Source organism: Oncorhynchus clarkii, chromosome 3, assembly GCF_045791955.1.
Source record: "Oncorhynchus clarkii lewisi isolate Uvic-CL-2024 chromosome 3, UVic_Ocla_1.0, whole genome shotgun sequence".
In the NCBI taxonomy this organism is placed as follows: Eukaryota; Metazoa; Chordata; class Actinopteri; order Salmoniformes; family Salmonidae; genus Oncorhynchus; species Oncorhynchus clarkii.
In genome coordinates this window covers 24,324,144-24,348,295 of record NC_092149.1, presented here as the reverse complement: position 1 = coordinate 24,348,295, position 24,152 = coordinate 24,324,144, and the positions used below count along the sequence as shown (strand labels likewise).

The 24,152-nt window shown below is 46.4% G+C and overlaps 2 protein-coding genes across 2 annotated transcripts; both read right to left on the bottom strand.

Annotated features, from left to right (window-relative positions):
* Positions 1–62: 62 nt before the first annotated feature.
* On the bottom strand, positions 63–16,043 carry LOC139391504 (mediator of DNA damage checkpoint protein 1-like). The gene is given in 11 exon segments (XM_071138938.1): positions 63–2,984; positions 3,958–4,083; positions 6,711–6,893; positions 8,446–8,607; positions 8,970–12,235; positions 12,453–13,523; positions 13,526–13,800; positions 13,976–14,054; positions 14,545–15,186; positions 15,599–15,746; positions 15,982–16,043. Coding segments are annotated over 10 exon segments (6,264 nt in total). The 5' UTR covers positions 15,735–15,746; positions 15,982–16,043; the 3' UTR covers positions 63–2,660.
* A 1,031-nt stretch (positions 16,044–17,074) lies between these two features.
* On the bottom strand, positions 17,075–23,223 carry LOC139385207 (tubulin beta chain-like). Its single transcript, XM_071130324.1, has 2 exons — positions 23,187–23,223; positions 17,075–17,466 (listed from the first exon to the last, which is right to left on the bottom strand). The coding sequence occupies exons 1-2, from the start codon at positions 23,221–23,223 to the stop codon at positions 17,075–17,077; spliced, it is 429 nt and encodes a 142-aa protein (XP_070986425.1).
* Between the last annotated feature and the right edge of the window lie 929 nt (positions 23,224–24,152).

Sequence of the window (24,152 nt, the reverse complement as noted above, 5' to 3'; positions counted from 1 at the left end):
ACCTATGCCATAAGAAATTTCCACCCCACAAAAATACAATTTAACTAATCACTCAGAGGTTCAGTATGAAAGGTTTATTGGTCAGTAAATAAAGACACATTTAACTCCTACATACAAAGATGTAGATGGACGAGCAGCATTAAAACAATCAGTTCAGTCCTTTCTCTAGGATTGAAGAAATGTCCCTTCAGCAATCACAGCTAGTGAAGACCTGGTATATTCAGCATTACCCTTGTGCAATAGACACACACATATATATGTTATCTTTATACAAAGGCGAGAGGATGGCTATTAATCAGTATACAGTTGAAGTCGGAAGTTTACATACACTTAGGTTGGAGTCATTAAAACTCATTTTTCAACCACTCCACAAATTTCTTGTTCACAAACTATAGTTTTGGCAAGTCGGTTAGGACATCTACTTTGTTAATGACACAAGTAATTTTTCCAACAATTGTTTACAGACAGATTATTTCACTTATAATTCACTGTATCACAATTCCAGTGGGTCAGAAGTTTACATAAACTAGGTTGACTGTGCCTTTAAACAGCTTGGAAAATTCCATAAAATGATGTCATGGCTTTAGAAGCTTCTGATAGGCTAATTGACATAATTTGAGTCAATTGGAGGTGTACCTGTGGATGTATTTCAAGGCCGACCTTCAAACTCAGTGCCTCTTTGCATGACATCATGGGAAAATCAAGAGAGATCGGCCAAGACCTCAGAACAATAATTGTAGACCTCCACAAGCCTGGTTCATCCTTGGGAGAAATTTCCAAATGCCTGAAGGTACCACGCTCATCTGTACAAACAATAGTACGCAAGTATAAACACCATGGGACCACGCAGCCGTCATACCGCTCAGGAAGGAGACGCGTTCTGTCTCCTAGAGATGAACATACTTTGGTGCGAAAAGTGCAAATCAATCCCAGAACAACAGCAAAGGACTCTGCTGGAGGAAATAGGTACAAAAGTATCTATATCCACAGTAAAACGAGTCCTATATCGACATAACCTGAAAGGCAGCTCAGCAAGGAAGAAGCCATTGCTCCAAAACCGCCATAAAAAAAGGCAGATTAAAGTTTGCAACTGCACATGGGGAAAAAGGTCATACTTTTTTGAGAAATGTCCTCTGGTCTGATGAAACAAAAATAGAACTGTTTGGCCATAATGACCATCGTTATGTTTGGAGAAAAAATGGGAGGCTTGCAAGCCGAAGAACACCATCCCAACCGTGAAGCACAGGGGTGGCAGCATCATGTTGTGGGGGTGCTTTGCTACAGGAGGCACTGGTGCACTTCACAAAACAGATGGCTTCATGAGGATGGAAAATTATGTGGATATATTGAAGCAACATCTCAAGACATCAGGAAGTTAAAGCTTGGTCGCAAATGGGTCTTCCAAATGGACAATGACCCCAAGCATACTTCCAAAGTTGTGGCAAAATGGCTTAAGGACAACAAAGTCAAGGTACTGGAGTGGCCATCACAAAGCCCTGACCTCAATCCCATAGAAAATTTGTGGGTAGAACTGAAAAAGCATGTGCGAGCAAGGAGGCCTACAAATCTGACTCAGTTATACACCAGCTCTGTCAGGAGGAATGGGCCAGGGGAGGCTTGTGGAAGGCTACCTGGGAACGTTTGACCCAAGTTAAACCATTTAAAAGGCAATGCTACCAAATATTAATTGAGTGCATGTAAACTTCTGACCCACTGGGAATGTGAGGAAATAACTAAAAGCTGAAATGAATCACTCTACTTTTATTCTGACATTTCACATTCTTAAAATAAAGTGGTGATTGTAACTGACCTAAGGCAGGGAATTTTTACTAGGATTAAATGTCAGGAATTGTGAAAAACTGAGTTTAAATGTATTTGGCTAAGGTGTATGTAAACTTCCGACTTCAACTGTAGATGAAGGATCAGGGAGGGAAGAGACATATCAAATAAATATGACTGGGATAGGCAGTAAATTATCTCATGTATATTGCTGTCTCTTCTCTCTGTTACCTCATATTTACATTTTTTTTATAAACAAATCTATTCAGAGCATTTCTCTGCATGTATTCTCTACCCTCAAACATAGGAATATATTTCCATATCTTGGGTTTGTTTGTCTTCTTATCTGAGTGAATACATTCTCAACTATCTTGTCTAGTTGGTCATACAGGTTGTCTCCTCTCACCAGCCTTTTACATTGGCGTCCCAAATAGCACTCTATTCCCTACATAGTGCAGGGTCTTGTCAAAAGTAGGCAATAGGGTCCCATTTGGGATGCTGCCACTGTCTCTTGTACATCCGAATCCTCATTCTCCCCTCTCTCAGGTGTCTAATGGTCTCCAGCCCCTCCAGGGTAGTAGTACTGTAGTTACCACTCCTGTGAGGCCTGGTCCTGCTACTGTTCTCTATACAGGTGGAGGTGGGTGCTGCATGCTATCACACACACACGGGTGTCGTCTGTCTGCGGTCTTCTCTGGAACTGTAATGCCTTCTTCTCCCTGGCCCTGTAGACAGGGTCATATTAACCTATCTGAAGAAAACAGACTAAAACAGGGAGGGTTTACCTGAACTTGTCCAACACTAGTTTTTGTTTTCTGTTGCATAATGTTTTGCTACAGTATGCACTAATGAATACCACCCAGGTGAATTTTGTTTTTCTGTTACGTTCTCTTCCTGCCACTGGCCTGGCCTTTGGCTCCTGGCTGGTCCCTGGGTTTGGGGGCTGAGAGGACATGGGTTACCAGGTCCACTCTCTGCTGTAATATACCAGTTAGCAGGAACTCAGCACTGAGGACGGGGAGAGAAGCAGAGAGTGCAGGAGCACAGAGAGACCAGTCCTCCCCACACGATATCACTAGGGTCCGGGCCTGGGTCTTCTGAGTGGAGGGCATCTTGGAGAGGAAGCGAGCTCCGCTACAGACAATGATGTCCTTCATCTGGGCTGGCTCTGGCAACACTGACCTGGTCACATGGACCTCAAAACCCTGAGAGAGGAGAGGGCATGCTCTTATTTGGAGTTTCATTTTCCCTTTTAAATTTACAAATCAGTGTCATCACTAGGGCCAGTTTGATAAACAGGAAGTAAAAAGGAAAGAATAAGATAATAGCCTGATTGCTGCTCAGTCAGAACTGAGCTTATGGGAGAGCTGCCCATTAAACACAACCACAACATTAACAGTTAATGCAGCTTGCCTGCCCTGCCTTCCCCAAAATACCATCTGAGAAGTCTGGTCTTTATATTTAATACATTTGAAAACATTTCTAAAAACCTGTTTTGTTTTGTCATTATGGCGTATCGTGTGTAGATGTAATTATTATTATATATTTGTTTATCTTTTAGAACAAGGCTGTAACGTAACAAAATGTGGAAAAAGTCAAGAGGTCCGAATACACCATGTACATATCTACCTCAAATACCTCATACCCCTGCACATCCACTAGGTACTGGTAGTCCTTGTATAAAGACTAGTTATCATTATTCATTATGTATCTATTATTACATGGTTAACTTTTCTATTATTTCTCTATTTTCTTTCTCTCTGCTTTGCTGGGAAGGGCCCGTAAGTAAGCATTTAAGTAGTCCACAACCGTTGTTTAGGATGCATGTGACAATTAACATTTGATTATACAGAAACCCATATTCTCAGGACTTTAGTGTGTCTTGTGTTTTCAACAGTGTATGGTGTGTAGTCGTAGATAAAAGGAGGCCCTTGGGGAGTGTGGATACACACAGTATGCAGAATAAGTTCTGGGTGCCTGTGAGTCATTATTTGCCTAGCGCCTGCACTCTCCTAGGGGTGTGTGTGTGTTGAATAAACATGGATGGGAGACACAAAGATAAAAGCAAAGCGGGGAGCACACACACACACACACGAGTTGGGACATTAACACACAAACATAAAGGGATGAATTGGACAGATGGATGGAGGAGAGGAGGAGTAGAGGGTATGTGTGTACCTGTAGTAGAGGTTGGGTGCTGGCGGTCCTCAGTGATTCCTCCAGACAGAAGCTGAACTTGTTCTCCTGCTCCCTGTCCTTCACCAGGTACCTGTCAGTAGGTAGGAAACTACCCACCTTACCACACTGAGAGAGAGAGAGAGAGAGAGAGAGAGAGAGAGAGAGAGAGAGAGAGAGAGAGAGAGAGAGAGAGAGAGAGAGAGAGAGAGAGAGAGAGAGAGAGAGAGAGAGAGAGAGAGAGAGAGAGAGAGAGAGAGAGAGAGAGAGAGAGAGAAGATGTGAGGTGTTGGGAGGGGAAAGAGGCAGTGTGCGTCGGAGAGAGAGAGAGAGGTGTGTGAGGGGGAAAGAGGCAGTGTGTGTCGGAGAGAGAGAGGAGGTGTGAGGGGAAAAGAGGCAGTGTGTGTCGGAGAGAGAGAGGAGGTGTGAGGGGGAAAGAGGCAGTGTGAGTCGGAGAGAGAGAGAGGTGTGTGAGGGGGAAAGAGGCAGTGTGCGTCGGAGAGAGAGAGAGGTGTGTGAGGGGGAAAGAGGCAGTGTGCGTCGGAGAGAGAGAGAGAGAGAGAGGAGGTGTGAGGGGAAAAGAGGTAGTGTGTGTTGGAGAGAGAGAGGAGGTGTGTGAGGGGGAAAGAGGCAGTGTGCGTCGGAGAGAGAGAGAGGTGTGTGAGGGGGAAAGAGGCAGTGTGTGTCGGAGAGAGAGAGGGGAGGTGTGAGGGGAAAAGAGGCAGTGTGTGTCGGAGAGAGAGAGGGGAGGTGTGAGGGGAAAAGAGGTAGTGTGTCGGAGAGAGAGAGGGGAGGTGTGAGGGGAAAAGAGGCAGTGTGTGTCGGAGAGAGAGAGGAGGTGTGAGGGGAAAAGAGGCAGTGTGCGTCGGAGAGAGAGAGGAGGTGTGAGGGGAAAAGAGGTAGTGTGTGTCGGAGAGAGAGGGGAGGTGTGAGGAGAAAAGAGGCAGTGTGTGTCGGAGAGAGAGAGGGGAGGTGTGAGGGGAAAAGAGGCAGTGTGTGTCGGAGAGAGAGAGGGGAGGTGTGAGGGGAAAAGAGGCAGTGTGTGTCGGAGAGAGAGAGGAGGTGTGAGGGGAAAAGAGGCAGTGTGTGTCGGAGAGAGAGAGAGGATGTGTGAGGGGAAAAGAGGCAGTGTGTGTCAGAGAGAGAGAGGAGGTGTGAGGGGAAAAGAGGCAGTGTGTGTCAGAGAGAGAGAGGGAGGTGTGAGGGGAAAAGAGGCAGTGTGTGTCGGAGAGAGAGAGGAGGTGTGAGGGGAAAAGAGGGTGTGTGTGTCTGAGAGAGAGAGAGGAGGTGTGAGGGGAAAAGAGGCAGTGTGTGTCGGAGAGAGAGAGGAGGTGTGAGGGGAAAAGAGGCAGTGTGTGTCGGAGAGAGAGAGGAGGTGTGAGGGGAAAAGAGGCAGTGTGTGTCGGAGAGAGAGAGAGGAGGTGTGAGGGGAAAAGAGGCAGTGTGTGTCGGAGAGAGAGAGGGGGTGTGAGGGGAAAAGAGGTAGTGTGTGTTGGAGAGAGAGATGAGGTGTGAGGGGAAAAGAGGCAGTGTGTGTCGGAGAGAGAGAGGAGGTGTGAGGGGAAAAGAGGCAGTGTGTGTCGGAGAGAGAGAGAGGTGTGTGAGGGGAAAAGAGGCAGTGTGTGTCGAGAGAGAGAGAGAGAGAGAGGAGGTGTGAGGGGAAAAGAGGCAGTGTGTGTCGGAGAGAGAGAGGAGGTGTGAGGGGAAAAGAGGCAGTGTGTGTCAGAGAGAGAGAGGAGGTGTGAGGGGAAAAGAGGTAGTGTGTGTCGGAGAGAGAGAGGAGGTGTGAGGGGAAAAGAGGCAGTGTGTGTCGGAGAGAGAGAGGGGAGGTGTGAGGGGAAAAGAGGCAGTGTGTGTCGGAGAGAGAGAGGGGAGGTGTGAGGGGAAAAGAGGCAGTGTGTGTCGGAGAGAGAGAGAGGAGGTGTGAGGGGAAAAGAGGCAGTGTGTGTCGGAGAGAGAGAGAGGAGGTGTGAGGGGAAAAGAGGCAGTGTGTGTCGGAGAGAGAGAGAGGAGGTGTGAGGGGAACTGAGGCAGTGTGTGTCGGAGAGAGAGGGGAGGTGTGAGGGGAACTGAGGCAGTGTGTGTCGGAGAGAGAGGGGAGGTGTGAGGGGAACTGAGGCAGTGTGTGTCGGAGAGAGAGAGGAGGTGTGAGGGGAAAAGAGGCAGTGTGTGTCGGAGAGAGAGAGGAGGTGTGAGGGGAAAAGAGGCAGTGTGTGTCGGAGAGAGAGAGGAGGTGTGAGGGGAAAAGAGGCAGTGTGTGTCGGAGAGAGAGAGGAGGTGTGAGGGGAAAAGAGGCAGTGTGTGTTGGAGAGAGAGAGGAGGTGTGAGGGGAAAAGAGGCAGTGTGTGTCGGAGAGAGAGAGGGGAGGTGTGAGGGGAAAAGAGGTAGTGTGTGTTGGAGAGAGAGAGGAGGTGTGAGGGGAAAAGAGGTAGTGTGTGTCGGAGAGAGAGAGGAGGTGTGAGGGGAAAAGAGGTAGTGTGTGTCGGAGAGAGAGAGGAGGTGTGAGGGGAAAAGAGGCAGTGTGTGTTGGAGAGAGAGAGGAGGTGTGAGGGGAACTGAGGCAGTGTGTGTCGGAGAGAGAGAGAGGAGGTGTGAGGGGAAAAGAGGTAGTGTGTGTTGGAGAGAGAGAGCGTGATAGAAAGTGCAGTGAACAAAAAAAATAGGCTCCGACTCCAACCACATAACAGGGATGTGCATTCTATTTTTACAATCTTCAGTTCCATCTTCACTTCCTGGTGGGGGGGGCAGGGACTAACCTTATCCAGCCAATCGGTGGTGACGACGGGCACGCCACGGGCCACAGCACACAGGAACTTTACGGTGCGTCGGATCCTGTCAGTCACCAGGTGGGTCATGTCGGCCACGCCCTTCGCCAGGCTGCCCCCCAGACGAGACACCACCTTCCCCCCCTCCTCATCCACCACTCCTGTAAACAACACCTGAGAGGAGGGGGGGGGGGGGGGGGGGGGGGGTCCAAAGGACAGAAGGAGGGACAGAATGAGGGATAGAGACTAAGAGGAAGGGAGGGCTTTCAAAACCCACATACATGACTGTGCAGAGATTAAATGCTCTAACACACTGACACTAAACACACACACGGACACTAAACACACACACACAGACACTAAACACACACACACGGACACTAAACACACACACACGGACACTAAACTCACACACACGGACACTAAACTCACACACACGGACACTAAACTCACACACACGGACACTAAACACACACACACGGACACTAAACACACACACACGGACACTAAACACACACACACGGACACTAAACACACACACACGGACACTAAACACACACACACTGACACTAAACACACACACACGGACACTAAACACACACACACGGACACTAAACACACATACACACACGGACACTAAACACACACACAGACACTAAACACACACACTAAACACACACACGGACACTAAACACACACACTGACACTAAACACACACACTGACACTAAACACTGACACTAAACACACACACACGGACACTAAACACACACACACACGGACACTAAACACACACACACGGACACTAAACACACACACACGGACACTAAACACACACACACGGACACTAAACACACACACTAAAGACACACACACTAAAGACACACACAGACACTAAAAACACACACTAAACACACACACAGACACTAAACACACACACAGACACTAAACACACACACAGACACTAAACACACACACAGACACTAAACACACACACGAACACTAAACACACACGCAGACACTAAACACACACGCGGACACTAAACACACACACAGACACTAAACACACACACGGACACTAAACACACGGACACTAAACACACACACACGGACACTAAACACACACACACGGACACTAAACACACACACACGGACACTAAACACACACACACGGACACTAAACACACACACGTACACTAAACACAAACACACACACACGGACACTAAACACACACACACGGACACTAAACACACACACGGACACTAAACACACACACGGACACTAAACACACACACGGACACTAAACACACACACGGACACTAAACACACACACGGACACTAAACACACACACGGACACTAAACACACACACACGGACACTAAACACACACACACGGACACTAAACACACACACACGGACACTAAACACACACACGGACACTAAACACACACGCGGACACTAAACACACACGCGGACACTAAACACACACACGGACACTAAACACACACACGGACACTAAACACACACACACACACGGACACTAAACACACACACACACGGACACTAAACACACACACACACGGACACTAAACACACACACACGGACACTAAACACACACACACGGACACTAAACACACACACACACGGACACTAAACACACACACACGGACACTAAACACACACACACACGGACACTAAACACACACACACACGTGCATTAGCTTACCTTATAGGACTGCGTGGAGGCCCTAGCTCGGCCCAGTGTCCCAGGCGAGGAGAGAGAGGACAGGGGAGAGGCAGAGGAGGAGCGAGGGGTCTTGGCAAACGGTGATGATTCCACAGGGGCCCTACGCTTACCTCTGCCCTTACCTGTAGGGGTCTGGGGCACCTGAACCAGAGAGGGGTAGGGGGTGGAAGAGAGAGAGGGGGAAGAGCGTGAGCGGGAGGAGAGAAGCAAAGAGAGGGGGAGAGAAGAGAGAGAGAGAGAGACAGAGTATCATTATTCAGTAATACAGGGTGTATACAAACTGACAGTTATGCACATTGAACCACTTAATTCATTACTAGGGCTGTTATGCAAAGATGGCCCGTGTACTCCCATGGCTGAGGGAGAGAGAGATGTCAGTGTACTCCCATGGCTGAGGGAGAGAGAGATGTCAGTGTACTCCCATGGCTGAGGGAGAGAGAGATGTCAGTGTACTCCCATGGCTGAGGGAGAGAGAGATGGAGCAGATGGAGAGAGAACATTACCACAGAATTAGAGTCCAAAACAGATTCCTCTTCTTTCTTTATCTGAACCGTCGACTGCCTGCCTCGGACTTTCCTCTGCACAGCACCAGCCTCTTCCTCTTCCATCTTCTCACTCTGTCTCTCCATACTCTTCTCCTCCTCTGCTATCTTTTTCACCTGTGCAGTGGAGGCTCTGCCTCTCTTTGCTGGAGTGGATGCAGGTTTCTCCTCTTTCTCTCCTTCCTCCTCTGCTGCCCTGCGTCTCCCTCCCCTCTGAACCTTAGCTTTCCACCGGGGAACCTTGAACTCACTGCTCTCCTCCTCCTCTTCCAGCCCCCTCTTCCTCCCTTTCCCTCTCCCACCTGTTTTAGACCCCACTCCCTCTTCACTCTGAGTTTCCCCTCCTGCTGTTGTAGTGGTGGATTCAGGTGTGTTGTCTTTCTGGCCGCCTCGGCCCCGGCCATTCCCTCTAGGAGTGGGGGAGTCCTCGGTTACCTGGGCTGGAGTGGTTTCTTCATCTGCTACTACAGGGTCTGGCTCATTGGTTTTGTCTGTTTTCTTCTGCCCTCTAGTGGTACCACCAGCCTCCTGAGAATCAGCCTTCTCATTAATCTCAGGGTGTGGACCATAATCCTCTACTTTCTGGCTTCTCCTGCCTCTGGCTGTGGGCTTGAGGGCTGGAGGCTGCTCACTCTGCCTGTTACTGGGAGAGACAGACTCTGTTCCAGTCTTCCTCCTCCCTCCTCCCCTCCCTTTGCTCTGAGAGCTCACGCTAGCCGCGATACCGGTGGAGACCTCTGAGTTGAGGGAGCTGTGGGAGTTGGTGGAGCTGGAACGAGAGCGGGTTCTCCTGGCAACAAACTGTTCGCTGGAGAGAATGTCCTGCACTGTGACCTCCACAGCAGTAGGGGGAGCCACAACCGTCCCGACCAACGTCCGTCTCCTGGTGCTGTTGCGGGTGGGGTTGTCTGGACCAGGGGCAGACTCTGTGGTGCTGGTGGTCTTCCTCCCCCCTCTCCCTCTGCTCCCCTGGGTACCTATGTTGGAGGTGGATCTCTCAGAGCTGACAGAGTTGGAGCGAGACCTAGTTATACTTTCTGGGACTGGTTCTGGTTGGCTGGACAGAATATCAGGTTCAGGTTGTGGTTCAGTTGTGGGTGGAATCATGACGGTTCTCCTGGTGATTGCTCTGCGACCTCTAGTGGATGTTTTTGGCTCATTTTCATTGTCTTTCTTTGTTTGTTTTTCTCCTTGTTCCTTCGCTTGTCGTTCTTTAATCTCATTTTCTTTCTCCTCGGCTTCCCTCTTTTCTCTTTCCTTCTCCCTCTCCAGTTTTTCTTTCAGGTTTCTCTCCTTTATTTCCCTGTCTAATCGCTCCTTCTCTTCCTTGTTCTTCTCCAGCCTTTTCCTCTCTTCTCTGTCTTTCCTCTCTTCTCTCTCTATTCTCTCTTTTTCTTCTCTCTCTAATCTCTCCTTTTCTCGCTCCAGTCTTTTCCTCTCTGCTCTTTCTTTCCTCTCTATTCTCTCGTTTTCTTCTCTCTCTAATCTCTCCTTTTCTCGCTCCAGTCTTTCTTGCTCTTCTCGTTCCTTCCTTTCCCTCTCAAACCGCTCTCTTTCCTCCTGTTCTCTTTTCTCTCTCTCCATCCTTCCAGTTTCTTCTCTTTTCTCTCTCTCCATCCTTTCTGTTTCTTCTCTTTCCACTCTCTCCCTCTCTAATCTCTCATCTTGTTCTTTAAGTTCCTGTTCCATCCTCTCTCTGTCCTGTTGTTCCTTCATAACCCTTTCTGATTCTACTTTTTCCTTCTGCAACCATTCCTTCTCAGCCTGTTCTTGTCTTTCCTTTTCTATTCCCTCTTCCTCCTCTCTCTGTTCCCTCTCAAGTCTTTCTTTTTCTCCCTCTTTCTGTTGTTTCACACTCTTTCTTCCTCTTCTCCCTTGCTCAATCACCTCCACCTCTTCTTTCTCACTCTCTCCCTCCACAGACAGCACCTTCTCTCTCCTCCCTCTGCCTCCTGCGGTGTTCACAGCCTTCCCCTTCCCTCTCCTCCCTCTGCCTCCTGCGGTGTTCACAGCCTTCCCCTTCCCTCTTGTCTGTGTCTTTGGAGGCTCAGCGCTCTCCTCTTCTTCCTCTCCTCCTCTAGCTCCTATTCTACCTCTACTGCTGACACCGCTTGTCCCAGCCTCCGACTCTTTCCCTCGCCCTCTCTGAGCCCGTCCTTTATCTTTGGTGTCCTCCTCCTCTTCCTCAGTGTCACAAGTACCCATAGGCTGAGTTTCAGCGGTGGAGATGTGGGAGCTGGTGAGGAACTCACTAGGTTGTGTCTCCTCCTCTTCTAATCTCCCTCTCTGGGACCTTCCCCTCCTTCTGGGTGATGGAGGTTTGAGTTCTTCCTCCTCATTGTCATCATCCTCAGCAGCAGCAGCAGCAGTAAACATGGGCTGGGTTTCAGCAGTGGAGAGGTAGGAGCAGACAGTCTGTGTCTCTTCCTTGTCTACTGTCTGTTCTTGGGACTGTCCTCTTCCTCTGGGTGAGTCTGGTTTGGCTTCTTCCTCATCATCACTCTCCTGGACCATGTCCAGAGTTTGAGCTGTGGAGAGGTATTGGTTGATCAGCACGTCACCAGTCTGGGTCTCCTGCTCCTCTTCCTCTCTCTCCCTCGCTCCTCCAGATCTCCCTCTCCTTACTGGGGTTGAGGGCATGGCCCCAACCAAACCTTCCTCCTCTTCCTCATAGGCAGACATGGGCAGGGTTTCAGTCGTAGCAACATTAGACGTGGTGGGGGTCTCCTCTTCATCTTCCTCCTCTGTGTCACTGCAAGGCTGGGCAGCATAAACCTGTGTTGCCTCCAGGACAAAGTCCACCTGCCTGTTCCTCCCGAACACCGCAGACCTCTGGCCCAGGCCAGGCTCCTCGCTCCCCCCTCCAGATCCATAGGTCTGGGTGGCCTCCAGGTCAGAATCTCTATCTGGGGAGCTGAAAGCCTGGGGGCTCTCTGAGGCCTGGTCCTTGGCCTGGAGGCTGAGGTCCCTGCTGTCTGATAGACCCAGCCGGAAGGAGCCTCGGCTGGGCTGCTCCTCCCGGTCCTCCCCCAAGGAAGGCTCCAGACCGTAGGGCTGCGTAGCATCCAGGGTTGGTTCCACTGGAAGGCTGCTCTGATGGCCCTGGTTCTGGGCCTCCAACACAAATGACTGGGTCTCGGCCACCACAAAGTCATCGTCCTCCTGGCTGTCTGATGCAGAGCAGGACAATGCTGCTGTAGGCCTCAGCACAGGAGGGAGAGCTGTGTCTGAGGAGGAAAGATAGAGAGACAGGTTACAAATGAACACAGTTTCCACTGGAAATGTATAATCTCTGGTCAAAGTCTATGCCTGTGTCCCAAATGGCACCCTATTCCCGTTATAGTGCAGCACTTTTGACCAGAGCCCTATGGACCCTGGTCAAAGGCCGTACATTACATAGGAATCAGGGTGTGATTTATGCAAACCATACAATCAATGACTTACGTCTGAAGGAGTCAGAGGGACTGAAGAAGGCCTGAGTCTCCATCTCCTCCTGTACTGACGATGCCAAAGGGGTGAAGCACTTCTGATGAGGGCCAGGGGAACCCCCCAGGGGGAGCAGCCCGGGGCCAACTGCCCCATCTCTGAGCCGACATGCAGTCTGTCCCTGGCCTGCCTCTCCTGGGCCATCCTCCTCTGTATCACTGTCCACCCTGAAGTCACTGGGCTCACTGAGGTCCGACTCCGGGACCATCCCTGCTGGGGGCCGACACCGGGGGGGTTTGGGCTCCAACCTCTCGATTGTCGTTGTTGTGGGTGATGGAAGCACGGCCTGTCGAGATGCTAACCCTGCGTCTTCCGTTACCGTGGCAACATTAGGAGGAAGGTTCATGGTCTGTGTGGCGTCTTCCTCTAAGTCAGTGTCGCTGTCAGACCTGATCTCCAGAGGAGCAGCAGCTGCAGGTCCTACACTGGTGGGTGGATTAAGGAGCTCCGCTGTTCTGCTGCTGGCCGGAGGGGTAAACGGGTTGTCTTCTTCATCAGTATCACTGTCCAAAAGGATCTTCTGGGGACCAGCAATCCCTGTTCTGATCCCACTAGAATCTGATTCTGGAACTGTTTTGGAATGTGTGTCTGTGTCCTCCTCTTCCACATCTGTGTCAGTGTCTGGGTGGAATTCTACGGGCGGCACTGCAGGGGCAGGATCGTCTGGTTTCTCAGCCGGATCGGATATGAAGGAGGTAACATTGGTAGCACTGTCTGACACAACAACATCATCATCATCCACGTCTGTATCACTGTCCAGGTGGATCTCTGTTGGCTGCACCACTGAGACAGAATCTACTGGTTTCCTCTCCACATCGGCAGCAGTTAGCATTAACTTAGCGTCAACGTCCATAGTATCTCCTTCCTCTACATCAGTATCACTGTCCATGTGGATCTGGCCTGGGTCAGAGTCTGTAGTAGGAGGTTCTGTTGCGGCTGGTGGCTTAACACTTTTTACAGGTGCAGACAGCCCCATCTCCTCCTCTCCCTCTACGTCTGTGTCACTGTCCATGTTAAATGTGTCTCTGTAGACACCATTTGTCCATCTCTCTCAGCTTGACTGACCTGGTTCACCACTGACACATCCTCTTTTCCTCTTGTCCTTTTCCCAGGTTCCTTCTCTCCTAGTGCCTCTGTGCCTTCCTTCCCCTCCTCCTCTTCTTCTTCGCTGTCGTCCACTATCACTTGTGCTCTTCTTCTCCTGGGCTGCTGTCTCGGTCCATCCATGTCGCTCTCCTCCTCACTGAAGCTCACTACTTTCTTGGGTCTGTTTTTAGCAGAGGGAGTGATGGGTTTGTCATCCTCACTGTTAGACATACAAGGAAAGGTGACTTCACTTTGAATACAAACACCCACTGTATTCTAATATATATATATATATATATATATATATATAGTTTAAAATATAATTCAATACTTAAGTGTTCAGTGATGATATCAGGTTACTGAAGTGTAAATGATTGTATGGATGGGAACTTTACCCCTCTGGAATGACTTTGTTTGTAGGACTGAGGAATGTAGAACAGGTGGGACTGGACACATGGGAGTCAGAATCAGAGACTAACAGAGAAAAAGAGAGAGAACAAGAGAGAGAGAGAGAGAGAGGGGTAGAGAGATAGCGGGGTAGAGAGAGAGAGGGGTAGAGAGAGAGAGAGAGAGAGAGAGAGAGGTGAGAGAGAGAACAAGAGAGAGAGAGAGAGAGGTGTAGAGAGAGAACAAGAGAGAGAGGTGTAGAGAGAGAGAGGGGTAGAGAGAGAACGAAAGAGAGGGGTAGAGAGAACGAAAGAGAGAGAGAGGGAGAGGTAGAGAGGGAGAGGTAGAGAGAACGCAAGTGAGAGGTAGAGAGAGGGAGAGGTAGAGAGAACACAAGTGAGAGGTAGAGAGAGGGAGAGGTAGAGAGAACACAAGTGAGAGGTAGAGAGAGGGAGAGGTAGAGAGAACACAAGTGAGAGGTAGAGAGGGGAGAGAAAGGGGAGAAATAGATATTTACAAAACACTGCAACAAAGCTAGATCAGATTACAGCAAGTGAGACAAAAAACATAACTTTACCAAAGTACTTTCCCCGTTTGTCTCTCCGTCCCTCTCGATCTCCGTCAGACTCAGATTCAGGCACCAGTGTCCTCTCAGGCTTTGTGGGGGTTTGTTCCAACGACAGGGGTATGGCCCGAGTTTTACCTTTTCCACCCAGCTCAGTCGACAATGGTGCCCCCATCTCTCCATTGACTCCTCTACCCTCAGTCCGTCTCTCAGTCTTCGGTGTGCCAGTCTCTCGTCCCAGACCTTGGCCGCTAGGGCTTCCTCTGAACTGGGCCTTCCTGTCTGGCCCTGTCCTCCTTCCCCTTCCAGAGTGTGCGTTGGTCGGGTTCTGCATGTGCCCCTGTCCCCCCCTCTGGTCCACAGAGACATACTGGCAGGGGATGTCAGCTATTACCACACACTCTCCCTCAGTCAGAGCGTAGCGGACGTGAGGGGTCAGTTTGGTCCGGCCCTTCCTTGTCCCATTCATGCTCCCCAGGTCCCACACTAAAGCCTCCGTCTCCATGCCGGCAATGTTGCCACGACAACGGTTGCCGCGAAACATTGAGATGGAGATGACGGTGTGTTGCTTGGATACAGAAGGTGCCACGAGGGGAAGGGAGCAGGAGTTTGGGTTTCGACCCAACACATTCTCTCCCTGGTAGAGAGGCAACTCTGAGAAAGAGGGGGAGGGGGGAGTATCAATAAAATAATGCTTTTAGCAGCAAATATAAACATGTCATAAACTAACATCACTATTTCATGAAAAACTTTGACAAACAAGTTTTTTATTTAACCAGATAAGTCAGTTAAGAACAAATTCTAATTTACTAGGAAAGTGGGTTAACTGCCTTGTTCAGGGGCAGAACAACAGATTTTTACCTTCGATCCAGCAACCTTTCGGTTACTGGCCCAACGCTCTAACCACTAGGCTACCTGCTGAATATCTCAAATCTTGTGTTGATGAAAAAAAGTAAGAGGGAAAGCAATGCATGCAACAGAATGCCAGATACTCCTAGACTTGTACAATATTTGTAAAGGTTAAAAGATTATAGAAAGGCTGGGGACATAACAGGGCCCTACTCACCAGTCTCTGAGATGTGTTCATTTTTTAACACCCTGAGTTTTGCCAGTGGCTCTCCTCGCTTCTCTTTTCGCATCGCTCCATCCTCCTCCTCTGACTCTTCCAATATTGAGTCATCGATCAGCTGTGTTGCCTCCATTCACCCTTCAATCTAAAATCAGCCAAAGGGACAGAAAACATGGCAGTAAAACAGTCATTAGTTTGTCAGCTAAATTGTTTTATCGGAATGCACTGGCTGGCTAACGTTAGAAGATAGTCTAGCAAGCTAAGTTAGCAGAACGTTTCTAAATTTGACTATGACTTATTCAGTAAAACAAGGCCACCAATTACCACAAAGAACACATTTTTAATGGATATTCACTTTTTCTTTAAAACACCAGACTTACTGTGCATGCATTTCGAACGAGGAAAAACAAGTGCATTTCCGGTAGAATATCTGCCCGCCTTTGGTGGGCGGGTCCATAAGATTATTGGTCGAAACGGCTGTCAGTTATGCTATTATTTGTGATGATTGGGTAAAAAGAACCTCGATCGTCATAATTAAGGATTTGATTGGACATGAATGTTATGACTTGGGCATTTCTTGGCGCTCCGGGTGACTCGAGATTTGACATAAGGACCAATGGAATGGTCTAAAATGTTCAAACTCCGCCCACCCTGGATACCCGGCAAGGTAATACAAATTCGACTATTTTTTACCGCGCTGGATAGACAAAGGGGCGTGTATCTCCACTGACAAAGGGGCGTGTATCTTCGCGATCTCCACTGAAGATTTTAATTTTTATTATAGGAATAGGAGTGAATCTTTCCATTATTATTCGGATAGTTTGGGATAGTTAGTTATAATTTGCATCAGTATTTGCATCTATTCTATTGTGTTCATGAATATTCATAGTTTTGTTCGATTTTGAGGCAGTTTAAGCCTTATTGCTGCACTTAATCTTATCCAGATGCTACTCTGTTGTCATAGCGGGGAATAGCGCTGCTTTGGGCCTGTAATTTGTTTTCATAATGGAATAATGTGTTCATTCACATGCTGTGAGTTTAATGTTATTCCAATGATATAACTAACTTTCCTGGCCCATGATGATGGTATGCATCAACAGCCTCCCTAGTGTATCAAACTTTGTGACTCAAAGCACTCACAGTACTCGACAAAAAAAACATATCTTTCTATCTCAGATTTCACAATGTGGATGGAATGATAACTTGCAACATCTGTCAGTCAAACAGTATGTTTATTGGTACAGGACAAATGAGGACAAACAAGAGATGAACATTAGTTCATTTATTCGCAGTCACAAGGGGTGTGTCTAATTTTCAATAATATTTTCCATTAGATAAAAAAAATGCTCAACATTGGTTTTGGGACCCCTTTAACTTTGTCTTACTTCTAAGTTACTTTGAGGTTTTTTCCCATGTGGTTTCACGGCTTCATTTGGCCCTACGAATACAGTCTTCATCTTCAAAGCTCTGTCCTTAAGGGTCATCGTCTTCAGCCTCCTCCTCAAACTCTCCCTCTTCCTCAGCGGTGGCGTCCTGGTACTGCTGGTACTCAGACACCAGGTCGTTCATGTTGCTCTCTGCCTCAGTGAACTCCATCTCGTCCATGCCCTCTCCAGTATACCAGTGCAAGAAGGCCTTGCGGCGGAACATGGCTGTGAACTGCTCAGAGATACGCTTGAACAGCTCCTGGATGGCTGTGCTGTTGCCGATGAAGGTGACAGACATTTTTAGACCACGGGGTGGGATATCGCAGACAGCGGTCTTCACATTGTTGGGGATCCATTCCACGAAGTAGCTGCTGTTCTTGTTCTGGATATTAAGCATCTGCTTGTCCACCTCCTTCATGGACATTTGGCCCCGGAACACTGGGACCCCTTTAACTTTGTCTTGCTTCTAAGTTACTTTGAGGTTTTTTCCCATGTGGTTTCACAGCTTCATTTGGCCCTTCGAATACAATCTTCATCTTCAAAGCTCTGTCTGTGTTCTCCACTAGCTGGTGAATGGAGAGGGTGGCGTTGTAGGGCTCCACCACTGTGTCTGATACCTGGAAAGAAACAGAGAGAGAGAGAGGGAGAGAGAGAGAGAGATTAGTACTTTATATTTTCTGCCTCATTAAGTACATTTGCATTGAAGCACTAGAAAAATTATGTACAAAGAAGAAACACTCAATATATATATATATATATTTTTTTACCCCCTTTTTCTCCCCAATTTTGTGGTATCCAATTGTTAGTAGCTACTATCTTGTCTCATTGCTACAACTCCCGTACGGTCTCGGGAGAGACGAAGGTTGAAAGTCATGCGTCCTCCAATACACAACCCATCCAAGCCGCACTGCTTCTTAACACAGCGCGCATCCAACCCGGAAGCCAGCCGCACCAATGTGTCGGAGGAAACACCGTGCACCTGGCAACCTTGGTTAGCGTGCACTGCGCCCAGCCCGCCACAGGAGTCACTGGTGCGCGATGAGACAAGGATATCCTTACCGGCCAAACCCTCCCTAACCTGGACGACGCTATGCCAATTGTGTGTTGCCCCACGGACCTCCCAGTTGCGGCCGGTTACGACAGAGCCTGGGCGCGAACCCAGAGTCTCTGGTGGCACAGCACTGCGCCACCCAGGTGGCTCTATATATATTTTTTACTGTAAGATATTAAAAGCATTTGAACAATAAACTCAACATGCAACAATTTCATTGATTTTGCTGAGTTACAGTTCATAGGAGTAAATTTGTCAATTAAAATGAATTCATTAGGCCCTAATCTATGGATTTCACATGACTGGGAATACAGATATACATTTGTTGGTCACAGATACCTTTAAAAAAATGGGCCTTGCAATGGGCTTCAGGACCTCGTGACACGATTTTTGTGCATTCAAATTGCCATTGATAAAATGCAATTGTGTTCGTTGTCCGTAGTTTATGCCTGCACATACCATAATCCCACTGCCATCATTGACACTTGCAAACCGCTCACCCACACAACGCCATACACATGGTCTGCGGTTGTGAGGCCGGTTGGATGTACTGCCAAATGATCCAAAACGATGTTGAAGGCATGGTAGAGAAATTAAAATTATCTGGCAACAGCTTTGGTGGACATTTTCTGCAACCAGCATGCCAATAGCATGCTCCCTCAAAACTAGAGACGTTCATGGAATTGTGTAACAAAACTACACATTTTAGAGTGGCCTTTTATTGTCGCCTGCACAAGGTTCACCTGTGTAATGATCATGCTGTTTAGTCAGCTTCTTGATATGCCACACCTGTCAGGTAGATGGATTATCTTGGTAAAGGAGAAATACTCATGAAGATGGATGTAAATAAATCTGTGCACAACATTTTAGATAGGTATTTTTTTTGTTCATATGGAACATTTCTGGGATCTTTTATTTCAGCACATGAAAAATGGGACCAACACTTTACATGTTGCGTTTATATTCTTTAAAAATATATATACCTACAGGCGTCCTAAAATACTAAATTAAATAGCTAAATAATCCTTGGTATGACTATCTTACAACAATTCCATGTTAGCTTAATAGAAACCCAACCCTGGGCCCATAGACTATTTAGTAAAAAGACAGGTACTGCTGATAATACTGCCATCGTCAACGAGGCAGAGGACATGTATGCGTAGCTCATGTATCTGATGCTATGAAGCAATAAAGATTATAGCATATCATACTCTTTTTGGCCAGACAGCATCAAATACATATAGCATCAAATACATATAGGGCTACATATAGTGAGACAGAGGGGCGCTGTTTTGCTCGCTTGGATGCTTCCTCCGGTGAGATAGTTTCATTCACTTGCGAATTGAAGAAAATTTGGCAGGTGCAGAGTGCACTGTTCAGATGCTGGAATTATTTTGAATGAACGTGCGAAGTTAACCTACTTTTTTAAGTGATTTGTTTGACAATCAGATGAAAACATAATGACTGGTTGAGTTCATGGCACATTAAAAGGTAATACGTTTTTACAGTTAAATTACATGTCGTTACTATAAATCCATAAAAAGACTGGCCTCTTCCTGGGGCCAGTCGGCCCTGGGTCAATTTAAATACTCATAGACTGAGATAGATGGCTATAATAGTGTTATTGGAACAGAGGAGGCTTTTAAAAGGTCCTGTGAGGAGAGGGATAGAACACAAAGGACACGCAGATCTTTTCATAGACAAACATGAAAATGAAATCCATTTGCAGGCAGTCAGAGTTAATTGAGAAAGCTGATCATCTCTAGATCTGTAATCGTGTCTAGTTCACCCCTTGAGGAGCATGCTTGCGTGTTTGTGTGTGTGTGTGTGTGTGTGTGTGTGTGTGTGTGTGTGTGTGTGTGTGTGTGTGTGTGTGTGTGTGTGTGTGTGTGTGTGTGTGTGTGTGTTTGTGTGTGTGTATGTGTGTGACCTTTTGTTTCAGACATTTGTTGTCTCTGCTAATTTTCTGTAAACAGCAGCATCAAGGGAGGATTTGGGATAATCTAGATAAACAGTAAGGAAGTCAGATCAGTAGTTAAGAGAGATTTGAGGGTACTCAACTGTATGGACTCAATATACAGTAGCAACCAGTGTTTTGATAAACCATGTATGCTCAGGCAATATGACCAAGTGACCTTAATCTGAGAGAGAGAGAGAGAGAGAGGGAGTCAGAGAAAGAGGATGAGTGAGGGACAGCCCATAGATAGGATAGCTAGTTATCAGGGAGGACTGAGAATAATTGCTTTGAAAGAATGGGGACAATGGCCAGAAAAGCGCACAGTGCCACACCCACTCTCCTATGCCTTCAACTGGGCTGTCAATCAGATCCGTCCGGTGGCCATCCAACCCATGACACCCTAGAGGGGGTAGCATCCTCTCTGTCAGGCCACCAGTAATGTTATTCTAACTAACGCTTTACTAAACTAACAGTTACATGGACACCAGCGAGGTTCACTGTCCCATTGAAGTAGCTTACATTACCTTTCAAAAGTTTGGGGTCACTTAGAAACGTCCCTGTTTTTAAAAGAAAACACATTTTTTGTCCATTTAAATAACATCAAATTGATCAGAAATACAGTGTAGACATTGTTAATGTTGTAAATGACTACTGATTTTTTTATGGAATATCTACATAGGCGTACAGAAGCCTGTTATCAGCAACCATCACTCCTGTGTTCCAATGGCACGTTGTGTTAGCTAAGTTTATAATTTTATCAAGTTTATCATTTTAAAAGGCTAATTGATCATTAGAAAACCATTTTTCAATTATGTTAGCACAGCTGAAAACTGTTGTTCTGATTAAAGAAGTAAAGTTTTGCGGGTTCTATTTAATGAAGCTGCCAGTTGAGGACTTGTGAGGCGTCTGTTTCTCAAACGAGACACTCTAATGTACTTGTCCTCTTGCTCAGTTGGGCACCGGGGCCTCCCACTCCTCTTTCTATTCTGGTTAGAGACAGTTTGCGATGTTCTGTGAAGGGAGTAGTACACAGCGCTGAACGAGATCTTCAGTTTCTTGGCAATTTCTTGCATGGAATAGCCTTCATTTCTCAGAACAAGGCTAGACTGATAAGTTTCAGAAGAAAGTCCTTTGTTTCTGGCCATTTTGAGCCTGTAATCGAACCCACAAATGCTGATGCTCCAGATACTCAACTAGTCTAGAAGGCCAGTCTTTCAAAAAAAGAACATTTCTTAGTGACCCCAAACATTTGAACAGTAATGTACATTCAATGTGGATTTCAATTGAATGTGAAATTGTATTGATCTCAGAGACATACGATGTATATGTATGAGCTGATAGTATCATCAATCTGTACACTGGAGCTGCCTTCTTGACCAAGTCTCCCCACAAAAAGAGATTCCTTGTCTCAATAGGACTTCTCAGTCTAAAGAAAAGTTGAATGAAAAGAAAAGACTGTGCCATGACGTAAACCAAAGGAAAATGTTTTATTCATAGGGCACCTCTCTCTTTCTTACACACTCCCCTTCTTGTCCATCGCTCTCTCTCTAGCTCTTTCTTCTCATCTATGTCTGTCTCTCTTCCTCCAGTAGTATCAGATTACATCGGTGTTGAATCCAGTGACTTCACCGTCTGTTACGTCAGCTGTTTCCTCTGTCTGTATGTCCCTCCCACACCACATCCGCCCCTAATTTGGTTAGGGGAAGAGAAACATTGATTAGGATGAGGCGGGCAGTGCTACTGTACGGCCCTGCTTTTAAGTGGACATTATTAAAATCAACGCTAGCAGCGGGAAACGGCTCTGCCATCATGATAATGATGAGCCGTACTGTATGTCTGAGGAAGGAATAACCTTGGTATGGTTCTGTGGCTCTATAATGACCATGGACCTAGGGTCGTCATGACACCCTGATACAGAGAATATGGATTTGATTGGTCTGACTGGACCATTATGTCCTCCATTGTAAGCCTACATGAGCTATCAACCAGAAAGACTGTCAAACAGTTTCACCCATAGACCTATGAGAGACTGGGTGGGGTTGGGGTACTTCTATCTGATGATGTCAAGACTTATTGTACATGGGAAATGGACCACTAACACAAACCAGTCACGCCCTACAAAATAAAAATATTATCTCAAAGAGAACAAAGCAATGTCAACATTTTGTCTCTCCAATTTGGAAAAGCCCAAAGAACTGACAGACCTCTCAAATGGTATTTTATTATCTTTCCATCATTGTAAATTATGCACGCCCCACTCTTCTCAATGCTCTTCTGCATCCCCTCTCACACACCAATGGAAAACTCTGTCAGCGTCTACACAGCCCGCTGGAATAAATCGAATCGATATATCGATCCAGTATCTGAAGGAAAACGTAATTTGGCTCTTGCGCATAGCATGCTACATGAATAGATGTGATTGTCTTGAACGCAAGTTTCTCAAATAAGGAAAAGTCAGCATTTCACAGTTTGACAGACCTTGACAGTGAAGTGAAGAATATGTTGATTTCAGACAATAATGCGAGAGCAGCTTTAATGCGATCTGTAGACGTAGACACGCCAGAGAACCCGGTTAAACCGATAATCCTAGACAATTCCACACACTGGCTCACACAGACGTACACACGCACACATTTACCACATAGTTCTTAATTGTGGAGTTACAATACTTTAACAAATGATAGCTATCACACACCAAATTCACTCTGCATATTGTATGAAATAACATTGCAATAGGCCTAAATAGTCTCAAAATAAAAAGGTAGCTTAATAGGGTGAATGTGACCGGATAATTATCCATTCTTTGTAGTAGTTTTCAGTTGTGTTGACTCATTTGAAACAAGTCTTTACTATATTATAGACAGTCATTCAATAAACTGCTTTGATAATTTATCCAAACCATTGTAGTTGTCATTCTGAGCATGTAGTTTTATTATAAGGGTTAAAAAGGAAGCCACTACCACTTTCTGTGATAAAACAAAAGCTCAAAGCATAGTGGTCTCATCTCGCGCTATATCATAATCTAATGTATGAAATCCAACCTGACAATTTTTTAAAAATTGTATGACACTGCAACAGTTAGACTACAACAGCAGTTCATTATTAGGATGATGAATGTATAGGTTCTTATCTTGGCACCAATCTGGTTACCGCACTGGCCGGATTGGATATGCACGATTTCCCTCATGTTGACAGGTAAAAATGTCGAGACACAAAGAGACATCGAACCATGAAGACCCAACAGAACTAGTGTGGTCAACGGTTTTGATAATCTGGACACGAGAAAGCTGCCAGCAGCACAAACAAGGATGTCACTTTCATATGGTAATGAGGAAACTTCAAAATAAAAGGCCGCATTTCAAAACATTGTAATGTGGATAACTCATTCAAAAGATATACCATTTTAATCACTGGGCACTTCTATTGTGACAACAAGAAAATGCAATGAGTAATTCGATAAAAAAAAAAAAGATTTAAATTCCAATAATGAAAAAATACTATGTTGACATTGGTATGTTGAGAATAATGGGTTGTAGAGAGAGAACTTTTCTACCTGTCTCAGCTAAAGTGGAGTGGAAAATACTCAGTAGTGTCTCTACTAACCAGATGTGTAGTTTTGGATGGGATTGTGTTGTACATACCCAGCAACAATACCCAGCAATACCCTGGTACTATCCATGGTTCTGAAAACAATTCACAAAAAAATGAACAAAAAAAGAAACACAAAGGTCAACTTTTTTTTGATCAAAAAGAAATCTAATTTATTTACAAGTTAAATGTAATGAATATTAACCAGGCTGTTAAGACAGTATAATCAATCACACATTCTGAACAGCAATGGAGAAATGTCTTTTCAAGTTGTAGGCCGATATGTGATTCTTATCTATTCAGGTTAGCAGTATACAGCAAAGGCATAGGACTATTACTTAGTTTTAAAAAATTATAACAAAGGCAAGATTATTTACAAGCTATTTGGTCATGATTATGGATCAAAGTCAGCAAAGGGTCTTTTGTAGAGTTTAAAATGTACTACAAGAAACAACAAGGCTACATGGCTAACAGTACACAATTAATCAAGCTTTCAGAACAACAATGGAGAACATTCTTTACAAGTTA

Bases quoted from the DNA above. Each gene is read 5' to 3' on its own strand.
- LOC139385207 (XM_071130324.1), bottom strand. From the start codon at position 23,223: ATGAGGGAAATCGTGCATATCCAATCCGGCCAGTGCG. The intron at 17,467-23,186 runs GTAACCAGATTG...AAGGGGTCCCAG, and splicing joins TATCCAATCCGGCCAGTGCG to TGTTCCGGGGCCAAATGTCC.